Here is a 24,684-nt window from a genome sequence, read left to right as displayed (position 1 = left end):
ATGTTGCAATGTCTTCCGACTACCAGTAGGCCGCAAAAAGCAAGATTCCCTAAATCCCTGTACTGTCTAACCCCTACCTCCTCCTTTAGGACCTGTCTCTACTGTCTAGCCCCTACCTCCTCCTTTAGGACCTGTCTCTGTATTCACTGTCTAACCCCTACCTGCTCCTTAATGACCTGTCTCTGTATTCACTGTCTAACCCCTACCTGCTCCTTAATGACCTGTCTCTGTATTCACTGTCTAACCCCTACCTGCTCCTTAATGACCTGTCTCTGTATTCACTGTCTAACCCCTACCTGCTCCTTAATGTCCTGTCTCTGTATTCACTGTCTAACCCCTACCTGCTCCTTAATGTCCTGTCTCTGTATTCACTGTCTAACCCCTACCTGCTCCTTAATGACCTGTCTCTGTATTCACTGTCTAACCCCTACCTGCTCCTTAATGACCTGTCTCTGTATTCACTGTCTAACCCCTACCTGCTCCTTAATGACCTGTCTCTGTATTCACTGTCTAACCCCTACCTGCTCCTTAATGACCTGTCTCTGTATTCACTGTCTAACCCATATCGGCTCATTAATTACATTGATTGAAAATATTTCGCCAAGTATAAAGGCAGTTAAAAAACAAAAAATAAAAGGGTAATGTGAACAAACACAAACACACACACACACACAGTATAAGTAGAACTAGTACAGTATACTCCATACATCTCAAACACACAGATACCTTAATGTGAAAAGTCAGATACACATACAGACACACCTCTGCAGTTTTCTACAAACACACCCTCTCATGCTGTCTTCTGATATTGATTGCTTGGCTGTACTCGACTTGCTTTAGGGGGAAACTTTTCACCTCTCTGAAGGGTGTGTGTGTGTGTGTGTGTGTGTGTGTGTGTGTGTGTGTGTGTGTGTGTGTGTGTGTGTGTGTGTGTGTGTGTGTTCGTGAGCAGTTCTATGTTGCTGAGCAGAATGTTAAAGATAGGATTCTGGTGTCAAAGAGATAAGCGGGAGTTCTTTAAGAACAGCTCCCCCCACCCCACCCCACGTGATCCGTCTACAGTCTCTGGGTCTGTGTGTGTGTGTGAGGTCACACAGACTCTAATAGGGGTTACTCGCCTTAATCATCCACAGACCTTGAGAACACACACACCTTGTCCCCGTTCTCTTTGACAGAACCCAAGAGTCAGCTCTCTCTCTCTCTCTCTCTCTCTCTCTCTCTCTCTCTCTCTCTCTCTCTCTCTCTCTCTCTCTCTCTCTCTCTCTCTCTCTCTCTCTCTCTCTCTCTCTCTCTCTCTCTCTCTCTCTCTCTCTCTCTCTCTCTCTCTCTCTCTCTCTCTCTCTCTCTCTCTCTCTCTCTCTCTCTCTCTCTCTCTCTCTCTCTCTCCATGGAGACCGGCGGTGTCCGGACAGAGCTGGACTCCCCCGGTACGGGACCTTTAAAGGTCAGCGTTGAGGCCCCAACATGGCCGCCGATCACATCCTCAACCAATTCATCGTCATGGTGTCATTTTTTTGTTTCACTCTTTCAGAATTCATTTTCTTCTTTCAGTCTTCCTTTAATTTATACTTTGTCCCTTCCACTCCACCTCTACTTGTCAACTTTCCCTTTTCTTTCTTCCTCCTCCATTACTCAAGCTGCCAATCATCACATATTTTCTCTGGTCCCGCCTCCCCTATTGTTTATTAGCCAGCCTATTGAGTGACGTCACCCACAGCCAATCACAGCGTCGCTCGAGTCCTGCACACATGACCAGAGGGGGCGATGGTACGGAACCAGGATGATCCACAATGCACCAGTGACTCACCCGGCAATACGTCACCACCGGCAACCAATCACAGGTTGTCCTGTTGTCTTTGTGGGACATACCTCTCTCGTTCTCTAGTGCAAACACATCCCCCCCACACACACACACACACACACACACACACACACACACACACACACACACACCCCTCCACTGTTCTCTCCTCTTGCTCCTCATCTCCTTCTTCACTCGCCCTCCTCCTCTTCCTCCTCCATTTAAGCATCTCATGTCAGGGCTCAACGAACCATGAGACAGAACCACTGCATCACTTTCCCTCAAAAAGCTTGGATAGTCAAATGATAGCAGCGGCTGGGTTGTGAACACATCTCCATCTATATCCATATCAGAGGGTGGGAGGTGCAGAGATCTTAATGTGCTGGGAGTGACTTGGCACCCGGGGGAGAGGCAGACGCCACTGACATTCTGAGAGATCCAGCATATAAAATCTTAAGGCCCATAAATAAAGCGATGCACAGAGTGAGGGCGAAGATGGATGCTGAGTACATTACTGCAGAGGGTGCTGCTTAGGAGATATTCACTGTGGTCGCTTCATGAATAACAAAAAATGTTGTTTTGGAGCATGATTTCTTTTCAATATTTCGCCATTAATCCCGATGAAATAGCATTGCAACTGTTATTCGGTAATTGTGACTTTATGAACTGAAGGAACGTTCTGGGTTGATTTCCATATAAATCTTATGATACCAGTGGGGAGGCATTCTAACCCGGTTAGCTTAACCACATGAGATAGCAACATATTTCACATTGTCCGATACCATTGCTCTCCCTAGCTTCCTGCTAAACTGGTGTTTTCTGGCACAAAACAAAACACACAGACACGCTACAAAATTGTGTATGTAGTGTGTGTGTGTGTGCGAGTGAGACACACAAGTGGGTCTTAGAGAGAGGGAGAGAGAATCGATAATACTGGAATGTCCGGCTGAATCACCTCTTCAACTAGCGACTTATTCACACACACACAAACTCATACTCATTCATGCAAGTGCACAAACTCACATTGACAAATGTGTGTGTGTGTGTGTGTGTGTGTGTGTGTGTGTGTGTGTGTGTGTGTGTGTGTGTGTGTGTGTGTGTGTGTGTGTGTGTGTGTGTGTGTGTGTGTGTGTGTGTGTAGCTTAAAAATTCCCTGCTTAAAAAGGTGTGGCGTGTGAGACAAACACATTGTGTCGGCCACTTCTGCATTACGCCACATGGCTTCACCACTGGTTAGAGTCGCCGTGGTCTCCACGGTTGCTATGATACCGGATGTATACCGGATGTATTCCCATTGGATCGCCTTGTGTCAATGTTGGTTAGTTCACATGTTAGACGTGCATCTCAACTCCTAAGTAAGTTGCTTTGGAGAAAAGCGTCTGCTGGTAAAAAAAACACTAATCGGTTATCAGCGCTAATTAACCGCTGACTAAGGGCCTCTTAAGGGTCGTTAAGGGAGAACCAATGACGAAATCCAGCCACCACCTGACTCCAAGTCCAGCTCAGTGACTATGTGACAGATTCCTCTGAGTCAGCAAAAAAGTCACATGACTCCGCCCCCCTCCCGTCCACTGTCCTCCAATAGGAGATAAGGATCCGGATGATGCGGCAGAAGAGGAACCACAACAGGAAGGCTTGTGTAATGGGGAACTTGAAGTGCTTCTTCAGTATTTATTCAGGTACACTCCAGTGGATGTCGAGTTCAAGTGGATGATGTTGTGTGTGTGTGTGTGTGTGTGTGTGTGTGTGTGTGTGTGTGTGTGTGTGTGTGTGTGTGTGTGTGTGTGTGTGTGTGTGTGTGTGTGTGTGTGTGTGTGTGTGTGTGTGTGTCTGTCTCCTTCCCTAATTGCCATATATCATTTGGGGTTGCGTGCATTGCGTCTCTGCACGTACATGTGTGCACACTTACCTCGTTGCCGTACATCATGATATGGTGTGTGTGTGTGTCCTCATTGGCATACATCCTGAGGTGGTGTGTGTGTCCCCCCCCCAGAGAGAGAGAGAGAGAGAGAGAGAGAGAGAGAGAGAGAGAGAGAGAGAGAGAGAGAGAGAGAGAGAGAGAGAGAGAGAAGAGTTGAGGAGGAAATGGTTGAATCACATTTCAGGTAGCCTATTCTTTCACCCGCAGAAAAAAAGTTTAAAATCCCCCCCCCAAAAATGGAATCACGTTCCCAGCGCCCCCCTAGGTTGTGCGAACGCCCCCCAGGGGGCGGTACTGCCCCCGTTGAGAAACCATGCCGTACATCAAGAGGTGGTGTGGGTGTGTTTGTCCTCACCTCATTACCAAACATCATGAGGTGAAGTGTGTGTGTGTGTGTGTGCGTGTGTGTGCGTGTCCTCACCTCATTGCCGTACATCATGAGGTGGTGTGTGGTGATGAGGGACTTGAAGACCACCACCCAGCTGGAGTTGGCGGTCCTCTCGAACAGCGTGTCGGCCAGCTGGGGGATGCTCACGTTCATCTCATTGGTGCAGTGGATCAAGTCTGGTACACACACACACACACACACACACACACCCAGGTTAGGAAAACATTTACATTACTAATGTGCCTCCATACACGGCCGCGCACACACACACACCCAAATTCACGTGCGCACACACACGTGCCAAATTCGCAAAGGTCAAACCTTTTTGTTTTAGTTACATGTAAGCGTGATGGTTAACGGTTGACCTGCCACGCCCATGAATAACAATTACCACAGTGTCAAAAACGCGGCAATTGCTCCATTCTAACGGTGTTGTAACTTCCTGTGTGTCAATCATCTAATGCAATAGTTCTCCTTCCTGACCTCTCCCAGCCTCCCCACTGGAATGGACCAACTGGTCTAACCATCCTGCACCTGGTTGGTGACCACGCCTACTTGTGATGTCACTAGAGGGTAGGTTAATCAACCCCATGTTTTCAGACTGGGAAGCCTTTTCCTTGGCGTCACCGCTAATGCGTGACGCTGGCGCCGTGACAACGGAAAGGGCTGAGGAAGAGGAGGGTTGATTGCGTGTTGTTCTGTACACCAACGTACCAATGTTGGGTACACGCCTGCCTGGACACACACGCCGTGACGTTTGTTTATACACCAGGGATGCGCGGTTGGCGGTTGTAGCCGCGGACTCCGCGGCTTAACCACAGATCGGGCGGATGACGCGACAAAACACCCTTATACTTATCTATAACATCTTCCGGCGGTGAATTATATTTGATAATTCACTGCTGCTAAGCAGATCACTGTCAAGGTAACTTGTCAACCCCAGCGTCTTCGGTTGCTAAGCGACGTCAACGTCTTTGGGGGCGGACTATTGATCAAGGCTTCGGCGATGGCAGCGCAGGAAATAGGCTAGCCTACTAGGGACTTTGGCCTGTCAATATCTTTGCTTCATTGGATCAGTCGCCTTTCAAGAACACGCAAGAGCTTTCTAGCCTCGCGTCAGCAGCGCCTTGCATCGCCGTATAAAAGCAACCGGCGGAGGGCGGGCGGATGCGGTTTATTGAAAATTTATCAAAAAATTTTGGTGCGGATGGATGATGCGTTTGTGATGCGGTTGCGGATGAAATGAAAGCCCATCCGCGCATCTCTAGTATACACACACCAACACACACACATGCAGGTAAAATTACATACTTTCCCTCCCCTCCCCTCATGGATTCTCACGACAGGATATTGTAGGCTGTTGGTCCTCCCACATGGTAACTACGGTAACACGTTCTCATTAGAGTTCTGCTAGACTGGAGGACACACACACAAACACACCCACACAATCACACACACAGTCTACCACATATTTCAACTATTTTGCTTGAGTCAGAGAATTGCCCTCTTAAGAGCGTGTGCAATCACGCACAAGGGCGCATAAACAAACCCACAATCTCGCACACACACACACACACACTCCTTATGTCTTCGGTCTCCTCAATGTGTCTAGCAGCGACCACCAGACCACATTAATATTACCAGGCAAACTGGAGTAATGTGATTTGACATTATTGTATAATACCCTCCATTAGGCTAACTAGGGCCAGAGGCTGCCAAGTACGCCAGCGTTGCATGGTGGGTAGCAGAGTTCAACCGAAATACAGCCTCCAAAAGAACGAGAATAATTACCTAAAACAGTTAACCATTACCTTGAGCAATGGCTTTTAAAAAATTAAAAACCAGTGTGAAAAAACGTCTTAAACAATGAATACTTTCTTGAAACTATTAATGCAATGGCACAAACTGTATGATTACATAAAGCTATTAGCTATTAAATTAATTTACCCTCAACAACCATCCTTACAACTTACTTACAACTCCCTACAGCAGCTCTTGAAATCTTGGGAGATCCTCTTTGTATCTTTTCCAAAAACAGGACCCAATGAAGGACGTCATGCTACACTACACAGCGCTACATCATGCTATGCTGCATAAAGCTATGCTGCATCATGCTATGCTAGATCATGCTTTGCTACATAAAGCTATGCTACATCATGCTATGCTACATTACAATATGCTATGCTACATCATACTATGCTACCTAAAGCCATGCTACATCATGCTATGCTAAATAGAGCTTTGCTACATTTTGCTATGATACCCTGAGGCCTAAGCTATGCTACTCAACGTTACACTACGCTTTGCTCCTCTACACCACGCTATGCTACACTATGCTATGCTACTACAATATGCTACACAGCCCTTGTGCCTCTAGAGTACTGTGCCAAAGGTACTGTGGAGATATAAACACACCATTAAAGGTATTGGCTCTGGAGAGAGTGTACAGGGTGTGTTATTAAGTAAAGTGTGGGTTATTAATGCAGCAAACAGACAGAGACAGCTGGCTCAGTTTAATACATTGCCCTCAAACATCTTCTCTCTCTCTCCTAATTTCTATCCTTCCCTCGTTTCCTTTTTTGAATCCCTCAATCTCTACCGTCTGTCTACGGGATTCGTAATGCAGCTGGACGGACTAATCTCCCTTTCTCCCCATTCTTCAATGTCCCTCTACCTTTATCATGCCTGCTCTTTCTCTTTCTCTTCTCCTTCCCCCTCTCTCTATCGCTCTCTCTCTCCCCCCCCCTCACCATCTCATCTTTCTCTCCCTCCACCCCCTCTCTCTGAGAGTGTGAAGGAGGAGACGGAGCTAGAGAGACAGAGACAGAGAGCAAGAGAGAGAGAGAAACAGAACATAATAAAATAACTGATTCGCTCTGTTGGGAATTTGTGTGCGTGTGTGTGTTTGTGTCTCTCTCTCTCCTCGTCAACAAAAGCCAAGAATTCTCCCAGCACCCTGTTCTCCTCCTCACTTACCGCAGAAACTAGGCCAGGGCACTCCCGTCGCTTTACTTTACTATAGTACATATCATGGCACTATATCCCCTAGCCAGCTATATCAAACATCCATATCCGTCCGTCTACCCAGGGTGGCTAGGCTCTCCTTGCCAGACGATCCATCTCCTCCATTCTGTCTGTCCGTTTGGCCTTTGAAGTGCATCCATCACGTCTCCCCTTAAATTCCATCATCCTCTCTCTGAGTTCCACCTCTCCCGCCCTCTCCTCCCTCCCTCCCTCCCTCCCTCCCTCCCTCCCTCCCTCCCTCGGAGAGTCATCTCAAGCGCTCCTCTCCTCTGAATTCTGTCTGTCTCTCCTCTCTTACTGTCGCCATCTCTGAATTCCCTCCCCTCTCCTCTGAATTCTATACATCTTTCTCTTTCCTCTGAATTCTACATCTCTCTTATGAATAATATCTTTCTCTCCCTCCTCGGAATTCTCTCTCCTTTCTGAAGCCAATCTATCTCTTGTTTCCCCTCCCCCTCCCAGCTCACTTAAATTCCACCTCCCACCTTTCTGACTTCAATCCGTCCCCTTCTTTTCGGTATTCACCCTCTCCGACGCTCCTGCGAAGGACATCTCTCCCACCCTCTCTCGCGCAAATCTATCTTTCACTCCTCTGAATTCAATCCAGGTCCCTCTCGCCCCCTCTCCCCCCTCCCTCCCTCGGAGACCGAGATGCTCCATCAACCCCAGGTACAGAGCTCTCAGCATCAGACACCCCTCCTCCTCCTCCTCCTCCACCTCCTCCTCCTCCTCCTCCTCCTCCACCTCCTCCGATACCCTGCTGCTGCACAGCAGGCATCTCCAACCAACCGACCCCGGATAAACTCATCTGATTAATGAGCCGCTGCTTCTTCTCAGCGTCCGACACCACGACATGACATTCCTTAATTCACTGCTGTCCTGTTCCCATCCGCTCACACCGCGGGGAGGAACGTCCATTACCACAGCGTCCGTCAAATCCTCACACAACAGGGAACACCTTAAACCTGTGTAATGTGTTTTCAAATAGGGTTTCTGTTTTTCACACCCAACGGAACATCACCAGGTATTTAAGAACCATCCGTTGCCGACATCACACCGTGGGCGTGTCCACACGGCCGGGAGGAGCTGTTTAGCGGACGGTATAGGCAGGCTAGAGCTGATCTCTCCGTCGTGATTGGACACGCCGACTTGTGATGTCACAAAGGGATAGATACTAATGATTAACCAATGTACTGTATGTATTTGGTATATGTGAGTCACAGTTGTGTTTCCATTGTTGCTGTGCATTCCGCTTATTATGGCATCTACGGTCCCCATTTATTGATTATAGTGTTAGTGGATCCTCAAGGTGAAAGAACTCGACAATGTTAACTTAATTTGCCCACGCAAGAAGGCCTAACATTTAAACCAATCAAACAACTCTGTTCCCTCTTCGTTGAAGCCTTCTGCATTTTAACAAACAGCGTGCTAACAAAGCGCTGGCTGGCCTGCCGGTTCTCTAGAGCGATCAATCATCTCACAGTGCTCCCATGCTAACATCCGCTTGACTTGGAAATACGTCACAGCGAGGAAGTACAACAAGTACTTCCTGGATCTCAGCCAATCAGTGAGCTTTGTATGTCTTGTTTATGGTTTGCCTTTACACCTTTATCAAAGTAAATACACATGCCTTTGGGTTGTTTTTAATACCTCTTCCTATTTCCTGTATTTCCCTTGTTTCACTGTACAGCAGTTTATTACATTTAATTACACGGATTGAGCTTCTTGTTTATTAATTGTTTATGGAACATTTCAATATATAAAACATATTTTTGACCAAATGGTGTCCAAATAGTTTAACTTTATTGTATGTAGAAGATGGGGCCGGGGTTCCTGTTTGGCCACCAAGATGCCAAACAAGGAAATCTGCTTCAGCAGTGAAGTACCTGGCTCTGGGTTTGAGTCAGACGGAACGTCGTAAACTTATTATAACATACACTTGTGCTTAGGTTATCATCGTGTGTGTGCATACATGTGTGTTTTACTGTGCATACATGTGTGTCTGTCTGGGATTGATTATTCCACAAGGGAGTACAATCCCTAGTATGGACAGCAGGAGAGGGAGTAGGCCATTCTAATCTGTCTCAGATTAAGTACACAACAGACACCCGGAGCAGTTCAGTCTGGGACAATAGTAGCACTACTGAAGGCCACAGCACCTAAAACTACAGAAATTCCTTTGAAGTAACATCACATTTTGAGAACTTGCCAAAAATATTAGTATTAGATCTTTCGCTTTCACTTCACTGTTGTGAGGTTATGAACAAATTGATTTTTGTCATTAGTCATCGTCAGAATTTTACTTCAGAAGTAGGGCCCGACCGATATTGATTTTTGAGTGCCGATGCCGATGCCGATAATTTTCAGAGAAAAATTACGATTACGATTTAATCGGCCGATTAAAAAATAAAAAAAAATAAAATAAAAAAACATATAAAACGTAGTTTTTGATACCTTAAATATACTTTAAACACTTTTGACGAATATGTGAATTGAATGCAGAACCTTTGAGTGTTTTAGAATACATTTACAGTCAAAAATGAGTGTAATGTAAAATGTAAAATAAATAACTAACTCCCAATGTGCTGCGCTCGTGAGCAGTGACTAACACGTGCATGCTGAGCAGTATGGTCTCACCGTTAGAGTCTACAGTATAACAAATTAACATGGCCTGGGACCTAAAGAAAAACAGGCACAACATGCTCAAACAACGCGTCTTGTGTACATTGGTGAGGTGAGCGCGCAGCTGCCTGAGCGAGCGTGCTTTCATGTTGTATGGTAAAATTCAATCTCCTCTTTTTTACTCCAGCTAAAGTAGTTAGTTAGCAAGGCGAGTAGGAGCGCAATCTGCAGGATACTAATCGCTATAACATTTCTAAAAAAAATAAAATAAAAAAAATCGGTTGTAATCTGCGTCTTTTTGGCCGATGCCGATTATTTTCAAAAAGGCTATAATCGGCCGATTAAATCGGCAGGCCGATAAATCGGTCGGTTCCCTATTCAGAACTTCTAAATCGGTCACTTCCCTATTCAGAAGTGTCAATCGACCTCCCTCCATGCCTGTCTCTCTCTCTCGCTTTATCTGTCTGTCTGAGTCTGCTTGTCTGTCTGACTGAGTCTGTCTGAGTCTGCCTGCCTGCCTGCAATCCTGTCTGTCTTTGTCCCAACTGTTTCACATGAAACTGCAATACATCCTTGAGTTAACAGCATAACATATTGCTAGAGGCATTACACGATAAAGCTACATCAACAGAATTCTGCCATTTTGTCTCTCCCTTTCTAATTATTTTAGGCTAACAAAGAGCCCGCTGTAATTTAACAATACATTCATTAATTATACATTTTGTGTGATAATGTCTGGCCTGTGAATGAGTGCGAGTGTCAAACACATTCGCATTTGAAGTCAACCAGAGGCTCCGAAAGAGCACATCTAAAAATAACCTGACAACAATGCACACACACACACACACACACACACACCTCAAGAGACACCTTGGGACCGTATCCGCCTCTATTTACCCACATACTTCCCTTGTCCTCAAACCAGCTCTCTTTCACACGCCCACACACCCACTCTCTGACGTCTACACCGAACGCGGAATACATGTCAGCAGTATGCACCACCATGATGATCTGACACTGCGGCCCGCCTCCCAACCACACACAGAGAACCCCGATGTAGTTTATACATCAGGGTTTTTTTATATGCACTTCACCGTGGTTTACAGTGAAATGAATGATTAACACAATGAATCACCACTGTTTATTTGGTTGTGATGTATTAATAAATTCAAATGATTAGGTACACCTGAGTATACGAGCTGAGATGATTAAACTGTTGATTTGGAACGCACCCACACACCTGTGCAACGGTCTCATTTTAAACACTGAAACCCCTATCTCCCCCACACACACACACACACACACACACACACACACACACACACACACACACACACAGTGGTCTGCATGCAGTTAGGGAAAGGTTCATCCCCTTTATCTGGCTGCACCCCCACTCAACCACCACCCTCACCCCACCCAACCAGTGGCGAGGGAGACGTGTCTGACTGACTGTCTGTCTGTCCCAGGCTACCTGACTTTTACTGCCTTCTAATTTGGCATATCCGGACGGCGGTTCATTTAATACTGATTCTTGTTTTCGAAACTGAGTCTTTCAGTTTGATTGTGAGAGTGAGAGTGAGAGTGAGAGTGAGAGTGAGAGTGAGTGAGCGTCATTCAGCATCTCTAGCAGCTTCCAACAGTCCCCCTCTAAATAACTGCAGTTTATCTTAAGCTGTCTGAATATAAGCCAGGCTCCTCTTGGCTTTTGTATAGAGGCCATGATTAAAAAAGGCCCAACCGCCAATTAAAAAACCAGAACCTAACCAAAAAAAAACAAACAAATAGAGGAAATAATTGTTTCTATCAACAACCCCTCTCTTTTTTACTGATTTGCAGCAAAATGGCCGCCTGCTGTTCCCGTCACTCAAAGTGCTTTCCTTTCAGAGTGAACTTCCTCGCCTCGTGGCCGCTTGTGTAGGTAACCATGACAACGGTCAAACCCAGGGCCCGGCGGAAGCCTTGAGCGAAGGGCTCAAGTGATGATGAGGTCACAACTTGGCTGTGAACACACACACACACACACACACACACACACACACACACACACAGGCCTCCCTTCACATTGATACACAACCACACACATACAAACATTAATACGTACATGCATACATACATACCAAAACCAGAGACACAAACACACACTCTTTTGTACGCCCAGCACTACCAAAGCCCACTGCTGGGTGCCAGTGGGTCTGACAGAGTGGGACCTCTCGCTTATTATGTCTGCATGCAAATGCCAGTCCTGGTGATGTCATAGACTACACACACTGCTGCCAAGATGACTGCACAAGACCAGTGCCAAGGAGAAACCAAACTCAAGAGAGAGAGAGGGAGAGAGTGGGAGAGAGAGAGAGACAAGAGTGTTTCCGAGGACTTTTCGTGACCTCACCGTGAGGTCACTGGCTTGCTGAACTTGGGTAGCAATCACGCGCCAACACACGTAGGCCTACATGTCTTGTTCAGCTGCAGAGGCCCCTGGCCTGGACCACCGGTAAACACAAGGCTAGCCACCGCGGAGAGATCGATGCCTGCTAATGATTAAGCTAGCGGGGACGCAAAGTGGCTCTGAGGAAAAGTTGACCCAGCGGGGAGGTTAAACATCGCCGTTCGCTTTTTTTTTATTTGTACCATTATCTGTAGAGTGGACGCTGATTAATCAAAGATGAATGTGTGTAGCGCTAAATGACTCACAACGACTTATACACACATTGTGCACCATCCCAAGCATCACCTAACTTCTATATTACTCATTATTTGTGCACGTGTTGTTATATACCACACAAACACAGGCTAGGATTCACTTCTGTGGCGACCACTAGGCCACCAGACAAAGCACTAGGCAATAGTGGATTGTCTGGTTTTAGAGGACCACTTCAAAATGAGGTGGGAATCGGCAACTAGGGTGGGAATCGGGAATCGGCAAAATCGAATTACATCCCACCCTATTGCGAGTGGTGGACGAAGATCGTTGACGACCTGACGAGTCTAATATTTTTTGGAAACCACTGCAGTTACTCAAGGCTGTAGTTTTTCATACGCCTACCAGAAGGAAAAAAAAAAAAAAAAGATCTCTTTCGTCGCCCCCCTTCCCGCATATCGCGCTGGTAGTATTCCTCTGATGGAATCACTGGGGTTCTCGCTAACCACTAGAGCGGTCCACTGGAATGTGCGTTGCGGAACTTGGGGCAGCGAGCGTCCGGGTTCGGTGTGTTACGCTCATGAAAGCCGCTGTTGGCTGACGATCAAAATAAGACAAAGCCTATATGTAGTCCCGTACTCACAATCCAGATGTTTCTTCTTTGGTCCACTGACTTCATGCGTGGTCGCCTTGCACACCGCCTTGCTGATCCCTGAGCCGGTCATGCTGTGCTGAGCGGCGGCGATCCGGTCCGTGATGGATTGGCCCGACATTCTCCTCTCTAAGCTCCTTTCCTCCACTCAGCTAAAATAGCCCAATAATGATCAAATCGATTGATTGCTCCCTCAGGGATCGTTACGTGACTCCACTCACAAGTACAAGTACCAGCGGTGGGCAGATACACCTCCAGATGAGGTCGTTTCGGCCACTTTAAGGTTAACGCAGGGAAGTATGTGCCGTGTGATCGCCGTGTGTGACAGGTCACAGGTCGCAATAATCCAAAAGGCAAAGAATGTGTCGAATAAGCTCGGTATTAAAACCCCAACATTCAAATCTCAAGCCTGTCCCGACTGGGTGCTCAGCGGTAGGCCGACACTTTTATTCCTCCACACTAACTTCACCTATGGACTAACAAACGAGTCTAGTCTAAAAAGGGGTTTGTATGAACGTTAGCTAATGTTAGTGTTGCAGGACTCGAACCCGGCGGACACAGTCCCACGGTGGAAGTTGTAAACACTGAAAATCACTTTCTGGCCACAAATGCACATAGCTGGCCCGACTTGTACGTCCTGTTGTTGGTTCAAATAAGCGATTTACAAGTCCGATCAATCACCGAGTAACGAAGAGGGTCCGTTATAAATCAGAGTATTGAGCCCAGCTCTGAACCGGACATCCCGGGTCCTCCACGTCCACTGGTCCACATGAGCCTTGGCCCTGGTACCGCAGGGAGTGTTCGCTCTCAGCTCCCCCGAGCGACGAGGGAAAAGTGGTGTGGACTCGAAGAAGGGACTCCTTTAGACTGAACGGGTCCTGTTACCTCAGGGGTTGGGCAATTGTGTCCGGGTTGCTTTTCCACCAGAAATGAAAAAAGTGAAGAGTATATTCCTCTGTTAGCTCGCTGGGATAGCCACCACAATGCTAGTGGGGAATGCAGCCCAGACAGCCAAGCCTCTGGGGTCTGACAGTCCGAAAATCCCGAGTCTGTGGCCCGCCGCCGTGATCCGAATGACAGGTTCGTTCGCGGATCGCTCTTCCTCCTGCGCTCCCGAGTCTCAACAACTTTTGTCTTCCGCCATGAAGATCGGATCGTTTTTACACATGATCGGTCGGTTGGATCCCCTGGCGCTCTCCGGGTTAGGGTTGGTGTGTGTGTATGCGTGTGTATGTGTGTTCGTGGAAGTCTTTCCCAAGTCGTGGCTTTCGGCACCGCTTTACAACACCGACTGACTGGCTGCTGCTCCGCCGGACAAAATGGCAGCGTGAAAAAATCAGCTGATCTCGCTCCAAGTCTATTGGACGAGAGCTCCAGACTGTGAGCGGGGTTTTAAGGTGTCTCGGATTGGCGTCGCAAAGGAATGTATGTAGGAAATGATTCAAACAAGACTGTTGTGGGGTGAGGGGATTATAGGCTTGCCTATCTGATTTGACCCCCGACAAATAACGGGATCTATTGTAAGGCGCGAACGGTCTCTATTCATCACACTGGAGGATAGATTAAAACATCTGAATTTAAGGTCGTAATAATTAAATAATAAATGGTGTCCTTGTTTGACTCGAGCTGTGAAACAAACCATTTGATACAGCAGATGTGCAGAAAATCCACCAGCACATCACCAATATTTGATTTCACCGGACCGGAATTGTGTGTGTATATAATCGTGAGTTTAACACAAATAAAACATTTCACTTATTGTTTCACTCATGTGATGTGCTGCATTTAGATTCTTTGCAATGTGCCCAGACAATAACCAGGCGTCATTTAAATCCTGCTTGTTCCGTGTGTTTTGTTGGCTAATTGCAAGGAATTGGGTCACCACAGGCAACAGCGGAATGAGGCAAAACCAGATCTGGTCGCCTACACGCGGATTTATGACAGAGACAAACCGAGGAGGAGAAGCAAGTCCCGGTGTGTAGACAACACGCACCGTGTGTGTGTGTGTGTGTGTGTGTGTGTGTGTGTGTGTGTGTGTGTGTGTGTGTGTGTGTGTGTGTGTGTGTGTGTGTGTGTGTGTGTGTGTGTGTGTGTGTGTGTGTGTGTGTGTGTGTGTTGTTTCTTTGTTGGCTAGATCTTGTTGTCCCTGTCTGTGTTCTGTTTAAATAGCCACAAGGTTGACACACACGCGCACATATACACGCGGGCGCACACACGCACACACGCACACACACACACACACACACACACACACACACACACACACACACACACACACACACACACACACACACACACAGTGGAATGATAGCGTTCTGGCATTGGGCCAGAAACACTTGCCGGCGATTACTCATTAACATGTGTGTGTGTGTGTGTGTGTGTGTGTGTGTGTGTGTGTGTGTGTGTGTGTGTGTGTGTGTGTGCGTGTGCGTGTGTGTGTGAGGGGGGAGGGGGGATTAGGCATGCAACATTTGGTCTATTGACGTTGTAAGAAGAAATGACTCATTTACTGAGATACTACAAAATAATCGCTATATATGGTGTTTAACAAATCGTCAGAGAAGAACACAATAAAAAAGAAGTCGGCGCACAGATCCAACAATCCAACAAACAATTCGATTCATAATTGAATCCGTTATAATACTTTATCCAAAGGATTACACATTTTTTGTGAAATTGTAAAAAATTAGAAAATATGAAGGCCTACCAATAACCCATATAAGGCCTACTGCATGTGTTGTAAACAAAAATATAATAATTATTATCATAGAGCAATGTCAAAAGTTTAAGGAGTGTTTATAACATGGAAGAGTTTGGTTAGCCTTGGGTTGAGATTCAGCGCCATCTGCAGGTAGGATAAAAGGGATGTTTCCACTATTTCCATGGCAACTAGAAGGGGGAGATCCCTGGCAACGGCAGTCTCATAACGCCTGTCAATCACATGTAAGCAATTTACGCTGAAAACCAACATAAAGTGAAGTAGGCCTATGTAAGTTGTATGTACTGTATGAAACTCACCTGTTCAGAGTTCACCTCGACTCTGCCACCCAGCCCCTTCCGGCCACCGTATGTTGTACGTCCTGGCACTTAATGTACACTTATTTATAGTACTTAATTGTGTAGCATCTGCAGTAGCTGCTACACCTGCTGTACAGGGGGAATGGGTTAGCCTAGCGATTGTTAGTACTTGCATTTGGTTCTATGAACATCTCTACTGTACTGACAGCGATATTTTGTTTCACTTCTTATGACAAATGTACTTATTGTAAGTCGCTTTGGATAAAAGTGTCTGCTAAATGCCCTAAATGTAAAAATGTAAAATTAAACAAAATAGTTAAAAAAATAATACAATCTCTCTTTACCCTATGCCGTGGCAGACCCACAACCACATACACACTTGATTATATTTTATGAACTAAAATCATGAACATCCTTAAAAACATCACTTCAAGGAGAACAGATTGAAGGCAGAATGGAATATTTGAGTGAACTGATAAAAGCCAGCATTGGGAGATCAAGGGCACAGATGGAAAGCATATTTAATTGATATTTAATATGAGCAGTGTGTGTGTTTGTTTATTCAGTTCTCCCGCTCTAAAGGGAGACAAAACTGTTAAATTATGCCAGGGAACGAAGTCTAATTGGAGAACTCTGCCCTTCGCAGCTCTCCACTGGGCTGCTGGTTCCTTTATTGACCCAAACAGATCTTCCTCCAGGGTCAGTTTGTCTTATGCACTGCATTTCTAAATAAACAAATTAATTCACAGTGAATTCAGCTATACAGCATCAAATAGCAGGTAGGCTATGCAGACACTTCTTGCTTAAATACGACAACAGGTGGACTGAGTGTATGGGTTTCGAACCCACAACCGTCACAACTATAGCCTACATCAGGCCTATTCAACTAGCGGCCCGTGGGCCAAATGCGTCGCCTCTTAATTTTTTTCTGGCCCGCAAGAGGTTGCATGCAAAAAATAAATAAAAGGAGAAACATAGTTGCATGCAAATCAGGTTTCTGTGTGTAGCCGGTGATACTAGCCAGTATCAGTACCCCACAATCAGGAACTGGCATCACTTATTCTGACAATGTTTGGCTCAACCGATACGTGTGAGTCTAGCTTTTCTCATATGAATGCCATCAGAACAAGGGCACGTTGCTCCATGACCTATGAGAAGCTGCATGAGTGTCTCAGGATGAGCCAAACTAGGCAAACAAGGCAGTGCAATCTTTCTCACTGACACACTGGCTCAAAATGTCTCATCTGAACAGCAGTTCTGTTTTATGATGATTCAAACAACATTGTTTGATTCTAAACACGTGTCCAAAATATGTGAGAACAAAATCTTTTATAATGATACGATTAAAAATGAGGAAGGAAGGAATGCGTCTGACAAGTTTATTCAATGTAGTAGTACAATATATATTAATTTAACACTACTTTAAGTACGATTTATTTGTAGCGATTCATTCACGTCGTTTTACTCTGTGTGGCCCATGAACCCCCAGTGGTTTTCCTTTTCGGCCAACTTGTTAAGGAGGTTGAATAGCCCTGGCCTACATTATGGAGATGGATTGGGGCGAGAAAATCAGGAAATTACATAAGGGAATAGTATGTTAGCACTGCTAGAGGTAAAACTTTGCTTTTGGCGCCCCCTTCTGGTACAAACGGTCTAAAGAAGGTATATTTTAATAGGCAAACGTATTTGAGCAGTCTATTTTCCCCCATTTTAAACCATGAAATCAGCATGAAAACACCCAACTCGCTTCCGATGCTAGTCTGCCTGCCTCAAAAGCCGTCTTTACCGTTTAGCCCTGTTTAAACTAATGCTTTTGGTTGGATTACTGAGCATTCTCTGATTGGTCAACGAGAAACGGCATCGCTCTCCGCTCGAGTGATGACTACGTTTGTGTGGGACAATGTGGGATACCAATGCATTGAGGTAGTCTAAAATAACTTTTTTAAACATTTCTATTCTGCCCCTTTGCATATAACATACATCTGGTTGATTGATCTGCCATCTGGTTGATTCAGTAGCACATAACAGCCTGCAAATAAAATGTAACAAATATCTCTTATTTAAATGGAACTTTCCCAAGTTCTCTCAAGTGAGAAAACATAGTAGACATGGAGCTTTCATGCTATTTCACAATGCCTCAAGTTAACACACCTGACTGTATACAATCAAACAGAACCGACAGTCAAGTCTAATTGTTATTTCAAGTAGCCTATTGTACTTTAATGTGCCTTTTCTCAAACAACAGAGAGCAACAACCTAACCCCAGCACAATTCAAAACACCACATTAAATTGTTTGCTGTAGTCGAACAATACTGAACCACATATTCAAGAAGAACATGCACTGGATTAGGCTACATGGAGCAGACTGATTATCTGAACAAAACAAAACTCACTCAGCTCAGAATCACATAGATTAACTACACAAAAGAGATGCATTATCTGCTTTCACTGGACAATGCCATAAAGGCACACCTATAAAATTAGACAATAGGCAAAAATAAGAATGTTTTTTGTGAGACCCACATTGTCGTTTCACGTCGTATTCACCTCCGAGTGAAATGGAAAAATTACTCACACCAAACTTTACCAGACTCGTTCCTCACTGGTTTCACCCAGGGATAGATAGTTTCCCATTCTTTATTGCAGCTGCATTTCCTGTCGTAGCCTACGAGTCGTATTTTCCTCCGTTTCCTCCATTTCCTCCGATGGCTTAACCATCCATTTAATTTAAATCAGGGTTGTCAAACCAGTGTCTCCAGTGGGCCAGACCAGTAAAATGATGGCAAAATAACCTACGTCAACTCCAAATCTGCAAAATGTATTTCACATTCATTCACAACTGGTTCATTTTTATAGAGTTGAGTGAAGACATTTTTACATCTGAACACCTGAACCAACTCACCACACTAAACAAACTCAAGTGGGAGCTATGAAGAAAGCTATCATACCGCCTTGAAAATGTAGATGTGCACATATAAATAAATTAAACAAACATAAAAGTTATAGCAGTGGAGGAGCAATGAGATTAGGCTACATCAGATCTAACGGTTTTGTAGGCTACTGAAGCTGAGAATGATATACTGCACAATATTCATTGTCTTTTAACATGAAACCTGAGTAAACTTATTTTCAAAGATATGTATTCATCAGAGTGCAAACATTTCTGAAAGTGCTTCACAAGAATTAGGCCCAGGCCAACTTCCTGATTAACTTTCTTTTCTCTCACTGCAGTCTATTTGCTGCTGCTGACCGGACGGCTTCGACGGCTTCGGGGGCAGTCCGGCGGCAGTCCGGCAGAGAAAGGGATTGTACACCTGGAGCTGAGCTGCCGGGCTGCCGCTGAGCTGCTCGTCCGCTGGTCCACACAATCTTAGCTATGCTCTGATTGGAGGGGAGTGGGGAAGTGGGAGGTAATATTCAACTGTACCCCCTTCCGACGTAGGAAGGGGCGCCGAAACTGACTCGCTCGTTTGGTAACTGTAGGCGGGGTACTTTCAGAAACGCATATCTCACACAAAAAATCATGGACAGAATTTTTTCAGTTTGTATGTGTGTGGGAGCACCAGAAACCCAAAACAACACCCAAAATCCCAGGAAGTGTTGTTTTCATAATTTGTCTCCTTTAAAAAATATTTTCAACCTCACTTTGCACTACAGCACTCATCGCATTTTCTGCAGGAAATTGATTTTCTAGTTATCTAATGGTTTTCAAGTAATTTATACATTTAAATCACCTACTACTAACAAATTGCAGTGCAATTGCAATCAGAGTCATTATAACGTATAAAGACTAATCATGAAACTCTCAAAATATTTTCAGAAGGGCTCAGAAAGTTGAAACATCATGTGTGATTTATTTAAATGTAGTCGTTTGTATATACAAAGAGAACAACGCAAGGGCAGCGGTTCATAACCTCTCTCCAGTGGCTCACAATGTCTTCATACAGACAAGTTCTGGAAGCTTCCAACGTTATGTACATCATGGGGGATGGCAATGGATCTGGCTTTGATCCAGCAATACCTGCAGTCAACCTGCACAGATCCTAGAGCAGAATTCCCAAACACCGGTCCGCGGACCTGTACCGGGCAGTGGAGCATTGGTCACCGGGCCGCATAGATTTAGGAATAAATACCGGGCATCAGTAAAAAAGGTTAAGGGACCCTGTCCTAGAGCAAGATGTCCCATAACTCCTTTTCATTCTCCTTCATCCCTCTCACTTTCTTCCACCTCTCTCTCTCTCTCTCTCTCTCTCTCTCTCTCTCTCTCTCTCTCTCTCTCTCTCTCTCTCTCTCTCTCTCTCTCTCTCTCTCTCTCTCTCTCTCTCTCTCTCTCTCTCTCTCTCTCTCTCTCTCTCTCTCTCTCTCCCCCAACCTCCCTTCTCCCACCCACCCTCCTGCTCTCAGTCGTAGGCGTGGTGATTCTTGGGCCGTAGGGTGGGGCACCCAGTGCATCCTGGGAGTTCCCTCTCCGGGGCGTCGTGGTGATGGAGGCGGGGCAGCACCAGCACGCCGGAGTCCGTCTGGTCGCTCACTTTGCCGTTGCCGGCAGCGACCGCCAGCTCCTCCTCCACCGCCATGATGCTCTCCACCAGACGGGTCATGGCCGCGTCAATGTTGGTGTTGTCCTGGCAACGGAGCAGACGCCATGGAAACGGATTTTGAGTGATGCAATGTGGAGGAGTAAGGGAAGGAGTTGATTGGTCAAGAGAGGAAGATGGAGAGATGAGAGAGGGAGTAAGAGAGACTACACAGACAGAAGGATTGGTTGAAGAGTGTCTGAGGCAGAAAAAGAGTGAAAGGATGAACTGAGGTACACACACACACACACACACACACACACACACACACACACACACACACACACACACACACACACACACACACACACACACACACACACACACACCAGAACTGATGCAATAAAAGGTGAAGTGGGATAAGGTTACCTCTGCTATTAAGTGTGGTTGAAAGACTCGACTGTCAATAAAGCTTTGCAGCAAATGTTTTTCTTCCCTGTTCTTTTCCTCTCAGCGCTAACAGCATTGGCCAATACCAGGGTCATCTATGGCAGGGTCATCAGATTAGCACCGTAGCTAAACTGATAGGTGAGATAATAGCCAAGATAACATGGCTAATCTACAGGCAAAGCCTACAGCTAAGTAATTCAAATAAGCTAAGGGCTAAGCTAAAGGTCAAGCTAGAGGCCGAGCTAACACAGCTGTTGGCTCACCTTAGCGGAGGTCTCGTACCAGCCGACGAAGCCGTGGTCTTTAGAAAAGTTCTCCAGTTTAGGCAGCTTGGAGCACAGGCCCTGCCCCCGCTGGTCACACTTGTTGGCCAATAGGACAGCTGGAACCGGCCGACCGTTGCCCAGGGCGACCTGCCACAAACAGGAAGTAGATATAGAGGCATTGAAACAACGAAACAATAAATAAACAATAATTACTTTTAATGTATATTTTTCTGTTACATTTTCCTCATTTTTATTGAAAACGTAAAATGACCCGTTGACCCACCTTGGAGTCCAGGTCTCCCTTCCAGCGCAAGACTGCCTGGAAGGTGGAGAGGCGCGTCATGTCGAACACCACCAGGGCCCCCACCGCTTCCCGGTAGTACACCCGCGTCATGTTGCCGTAGCGCTCCTGGCCTGCAGGGGGCAGCAGGTGGACGGGGGAGAAAGGGAGGTGAGAGGGTGAGGAGAGGACAATGGAAGGGTGGGACGAAGAGTGAGGTAGCAGTGAAAGGGAGAATCACTATGATCTTGGATCTTCGGTTGTTGCCGAGGTAAAATACTTCTACTTTTATGCTTGTCAAAGTATGATTCCAATACTTAAGTAGAAGTGTAAAAGTACAGACTCTAAAATGTGCTTACATGTAAGTATAAAAGTAAGCAATAGCCCTCTGATATTGATACTGGCTTTTTTTGTGCAAGGCTAACTGAACCTCTTAAACCATTCTTACTTCTAATAAAATAAAAAATAGACTAATAATAATGAACTAAACTTTTTAAAAATAATTAACTGTAATGTGCAAATCTACAAGTTCTGCGGTAGTTCTCCATTTGTACAAGGTGGGGTCTCACTCGTCTTGTACGGCTAAGTCCGGGTCACGCCCACTTTTGGCGGTGGAAACGCAACCCGTACCGCACCTTTGCGAACCGATCCGTTCCGCACCCTGCAGTGGAAACGCGCCATAAGGGACCATCTTTATGTGTTATTGTCCCGTCCGTTTAGATGGAAATCGGCCTTGATGTTGAGAAGGAGAGCAATGATGCAAATTAAAATAATAATCGTTGATTCCCCTCAAATGTATTAAAACTAAATTAACAAGCCTGTTTTTAAGGTAGTGAGTAAAAGTAGAAAGTTTTCAGGAAATAATTACTCAAGAAAAGTATAGATAGGCCTACCAGAAAACTGTACTAAAGTAGGCTAGTAACAAAGAATTTGTACTCTGTTACTTCCCACCGGTTGTTTGATAGTATTCCTTCTGATAAATAAATAAGATTTGCCGATGTCAATAAAGATGATAGTTCATACAGAAGCATCCAGGGCTCTTGACATGGACAGTAAATTAGATAATCTATGGTCATCTGAATGAGAAGACATGAGCAACAATGTTTATGCCTCTGTTATGGATTGTGTGATCTTTATTTTTATGTAATCCTGAACTGATCAAATGTGTGTGTGTGTGTGTGTGTGTGTGTGTGTGTGTGTGTGTGTGTGTGTGTGTGTGTGTGTGTGTGTGTGTGTGTGTGTGTGTGTGTGTGTGTGTGTGTGTGAGTTCACGTGCATGTGTGCGTGTGTGTGTGTGTTTGAGTTCACATGTATATGTGCGTTTGTGTGTGTGTCTGAGTTCACGTGCATGTGTGTGCGTGTGTGACTCTCACTGCACACCTTTTAATTTCAAACCTGCATGCAAACCCGTGATTTTTACAATTACACTGGGTGTGTCTGTGCATAACTGTGTGTGTGGTTTGTTCCAGTTCATGCTGGTAGGGTATATCCAACTCATGTGAGAGAAGTTAGTTTTGAGGATACTGCCCTATTTATACAACGTGGAAAATGTCTCACATACACAGACACTCACACACGACACACGCACATAAACACAGACAAACACACAATATTGTAGTAAGCACATTCCTTTGCTGTGTTTGACAGATGTAATCCAGAGAGTGGGGGACACATTCAGACACAAGAGAGACAAAGGGACTTCACATAATAAACACGAAACATGCATGTAAACACGCACACAATTCCTTCAATTATGTGGTCACAGTGGAGCCACTCCGGTCCTAATGTGACAGCACGCTTCCTGTGCCACGCAAATACGCTCGCACACAGTCTGCTCCTGCATGTTTTCACGACAGTCTAAGGTCCACTGTGTGTGTGTGTGTGTGTGTGTGTGTGTGTGTGTGTGTGTGTGTGTGTGTGTGTGTGTGTGTGTGTGTGTGTGTGTGTGTGTGTGTGTGTGTGTGTGTGTGTGTGTGTGTGTGTGTGCGTGTGTGCGCGTGTGTGAACCAAAATCTTTATCAGCCCTAGAATATAGACGCCTATTGTAAGTGAGAAGGTGAGTGAGTGCCAAAACACACACTAGGTATACTAAAGGTAGGAATTATATCCTATTTTATTCCTCCAGCTCTTTTCTAAGCGGACCTTCTCAAGCAGAGGTTGCATGACACGACATGAAGTTAAAAGAAACATTCAAAACATCTATACCTACGAAGTCACGTTAAAACACGAAGGCCCAATCTCATTGCGGATTGAGGTAAAGACTAGTTCTGACCACGGACTTGAACGTACCGGCTATGTCCCAGAGCTGCAGCCGGATCACCGTATTGTGGTCCCATTTGAGGACCTTCAGGGCGAAGTCCACCCCGATGGTGGCCTGGTAGTGCTGGGAGAAGACCTGGTGGACGTAGCGCTTAATGACCGAGGTCTTCCCAACCCCCAGGTCCCCGATCACCAGCACCTTGAGCAGCCGCTCCTGCTGCATGACGTCCGGACTGGGGTTTGGTAAAAACGACCCCAAAAAGAGAAGATTATTTTTTTATGGAAGATTATTTCAGCATCGGTCCTAGAACGTGTTTCACCTTCGAACAAAGTCTGTTTGCGTCTTGGTTCCCGCGTTGGCAAATTGTAGAGATCGAAATCCAATTCATTCAGTTTAAAACTTATTCCACCCCAAAACAAACATTTTCAAATTGCCATCGCAAAGTACAGCGACAACTAACTCACCAACAGGTTTGGTCTCTGCTCTGTGTGCTCGACCCGTGTCACACCGCTCTCACCCTCCCTATGGGTCTCTCTCCGTGTTTGTGCGTTGCGTGTGCGTGTGCGTGTGCGTGTGTGTGTGTGTGTGTGTGTGTGTGTGTGTGTGCGTGTGTGTGTGTGTGTCTCTCTCGCTCTCTCTCTCTCTCTCTCTCTCTCTCTCTCTCTCTCTCTCTCTCTCTCTCTCTCTCTCTCTCTCTCTCTCTCTCTCTCTCAATGAGACGCCTGCGGTTTGTTTGTTTTCTGTGGTGCCATCTCTCCCAGGGACGCCCCCTCCCTCCTCCTCCTTCCTCCATCCTCCTCCCTGAACACACTACGCCTGTATCTCACTCAATCCTCTCTCTCTCTC

At 45.7% G+C, this 24,684-nt stretch overlaps 2 protein-coding genes across 3 annotated transcripts in view; both read right to left on the bottom strand.

Annotated features, from left to right (window-relative positions):
• Positions 1-14,562, bottom strand: part of si:ch211-200p22.4 (phosphatidylinositol-binding clathrin assembly protein) — a 46,997-nt gene extending 32,435 nt beyond the window's left edge. Inside the window, 2 exon segments of the mRNA XM_060077264.1 lie at positions 4,144-4,286; positions 13,038-14,562. Coding sequence (XP_059933247.1) covers positions 4,144-4,286; positions 13,038-13,167 — 273 coding nt within the window. The 5' untranslated portion in view covers positions 13,168-14,562.
• Positions 14,563-19,899: 5,337 nt separating this feature from the next.
• Positions 19,900-24,434, bottom strand: zgc:162171 (uncharacterized protein LOC565931 homolog). Of its 2 annotated transcripts, XM_060035440.1 has the most exons (5): positions 24,303-24,434; positions 23,868-24,070; positions 21,582-21,712; positions 21,296-21,445; positions 19,900-20,690 (listed from the first exon to the last, which is right to left on the bottom strand). In XM_060035440.1, the coding sequence occupies exons 2-5, from the start codon at positions 24,058-24,060 to the stop codon at positions 20,466-20,468; spliced, it is 699 nt and encodes a 232-aa protein (XP_059891423.1). In that variant the 5' UTR covers positions 24,061-24,070; positions 24,303-24,434; the 3' UTR covers positions 19,900-20,465. The 2 variants fall into 2 exon arrangements, with proteins under 2 accessions (XP_059891423.1, XP_059891424.1); XM_060035441.1 differs by having other exon boundaries at positions 23,868-24,375.
• Positions 24,435-24,684: the final 250 nt, after the last annotated feature.

This window comes from Gadus macrocephalus, chromosome 17, assembly GCF_031168955.1.
Source record: "Gadus macrocephalus chromosome 17, ASM3116895v1".
NCBI classification, from domain to species: Eukaryota; Metazoa; Chordata; class Actinopteri; order Gadiformes; family Gadidae; genus Gadus; species Gadus macrocephalus.
Note: the sequence above shows the minus strand (reverse complement) of the source record. Positions and strands in the feature narration are given on the sequence as shown.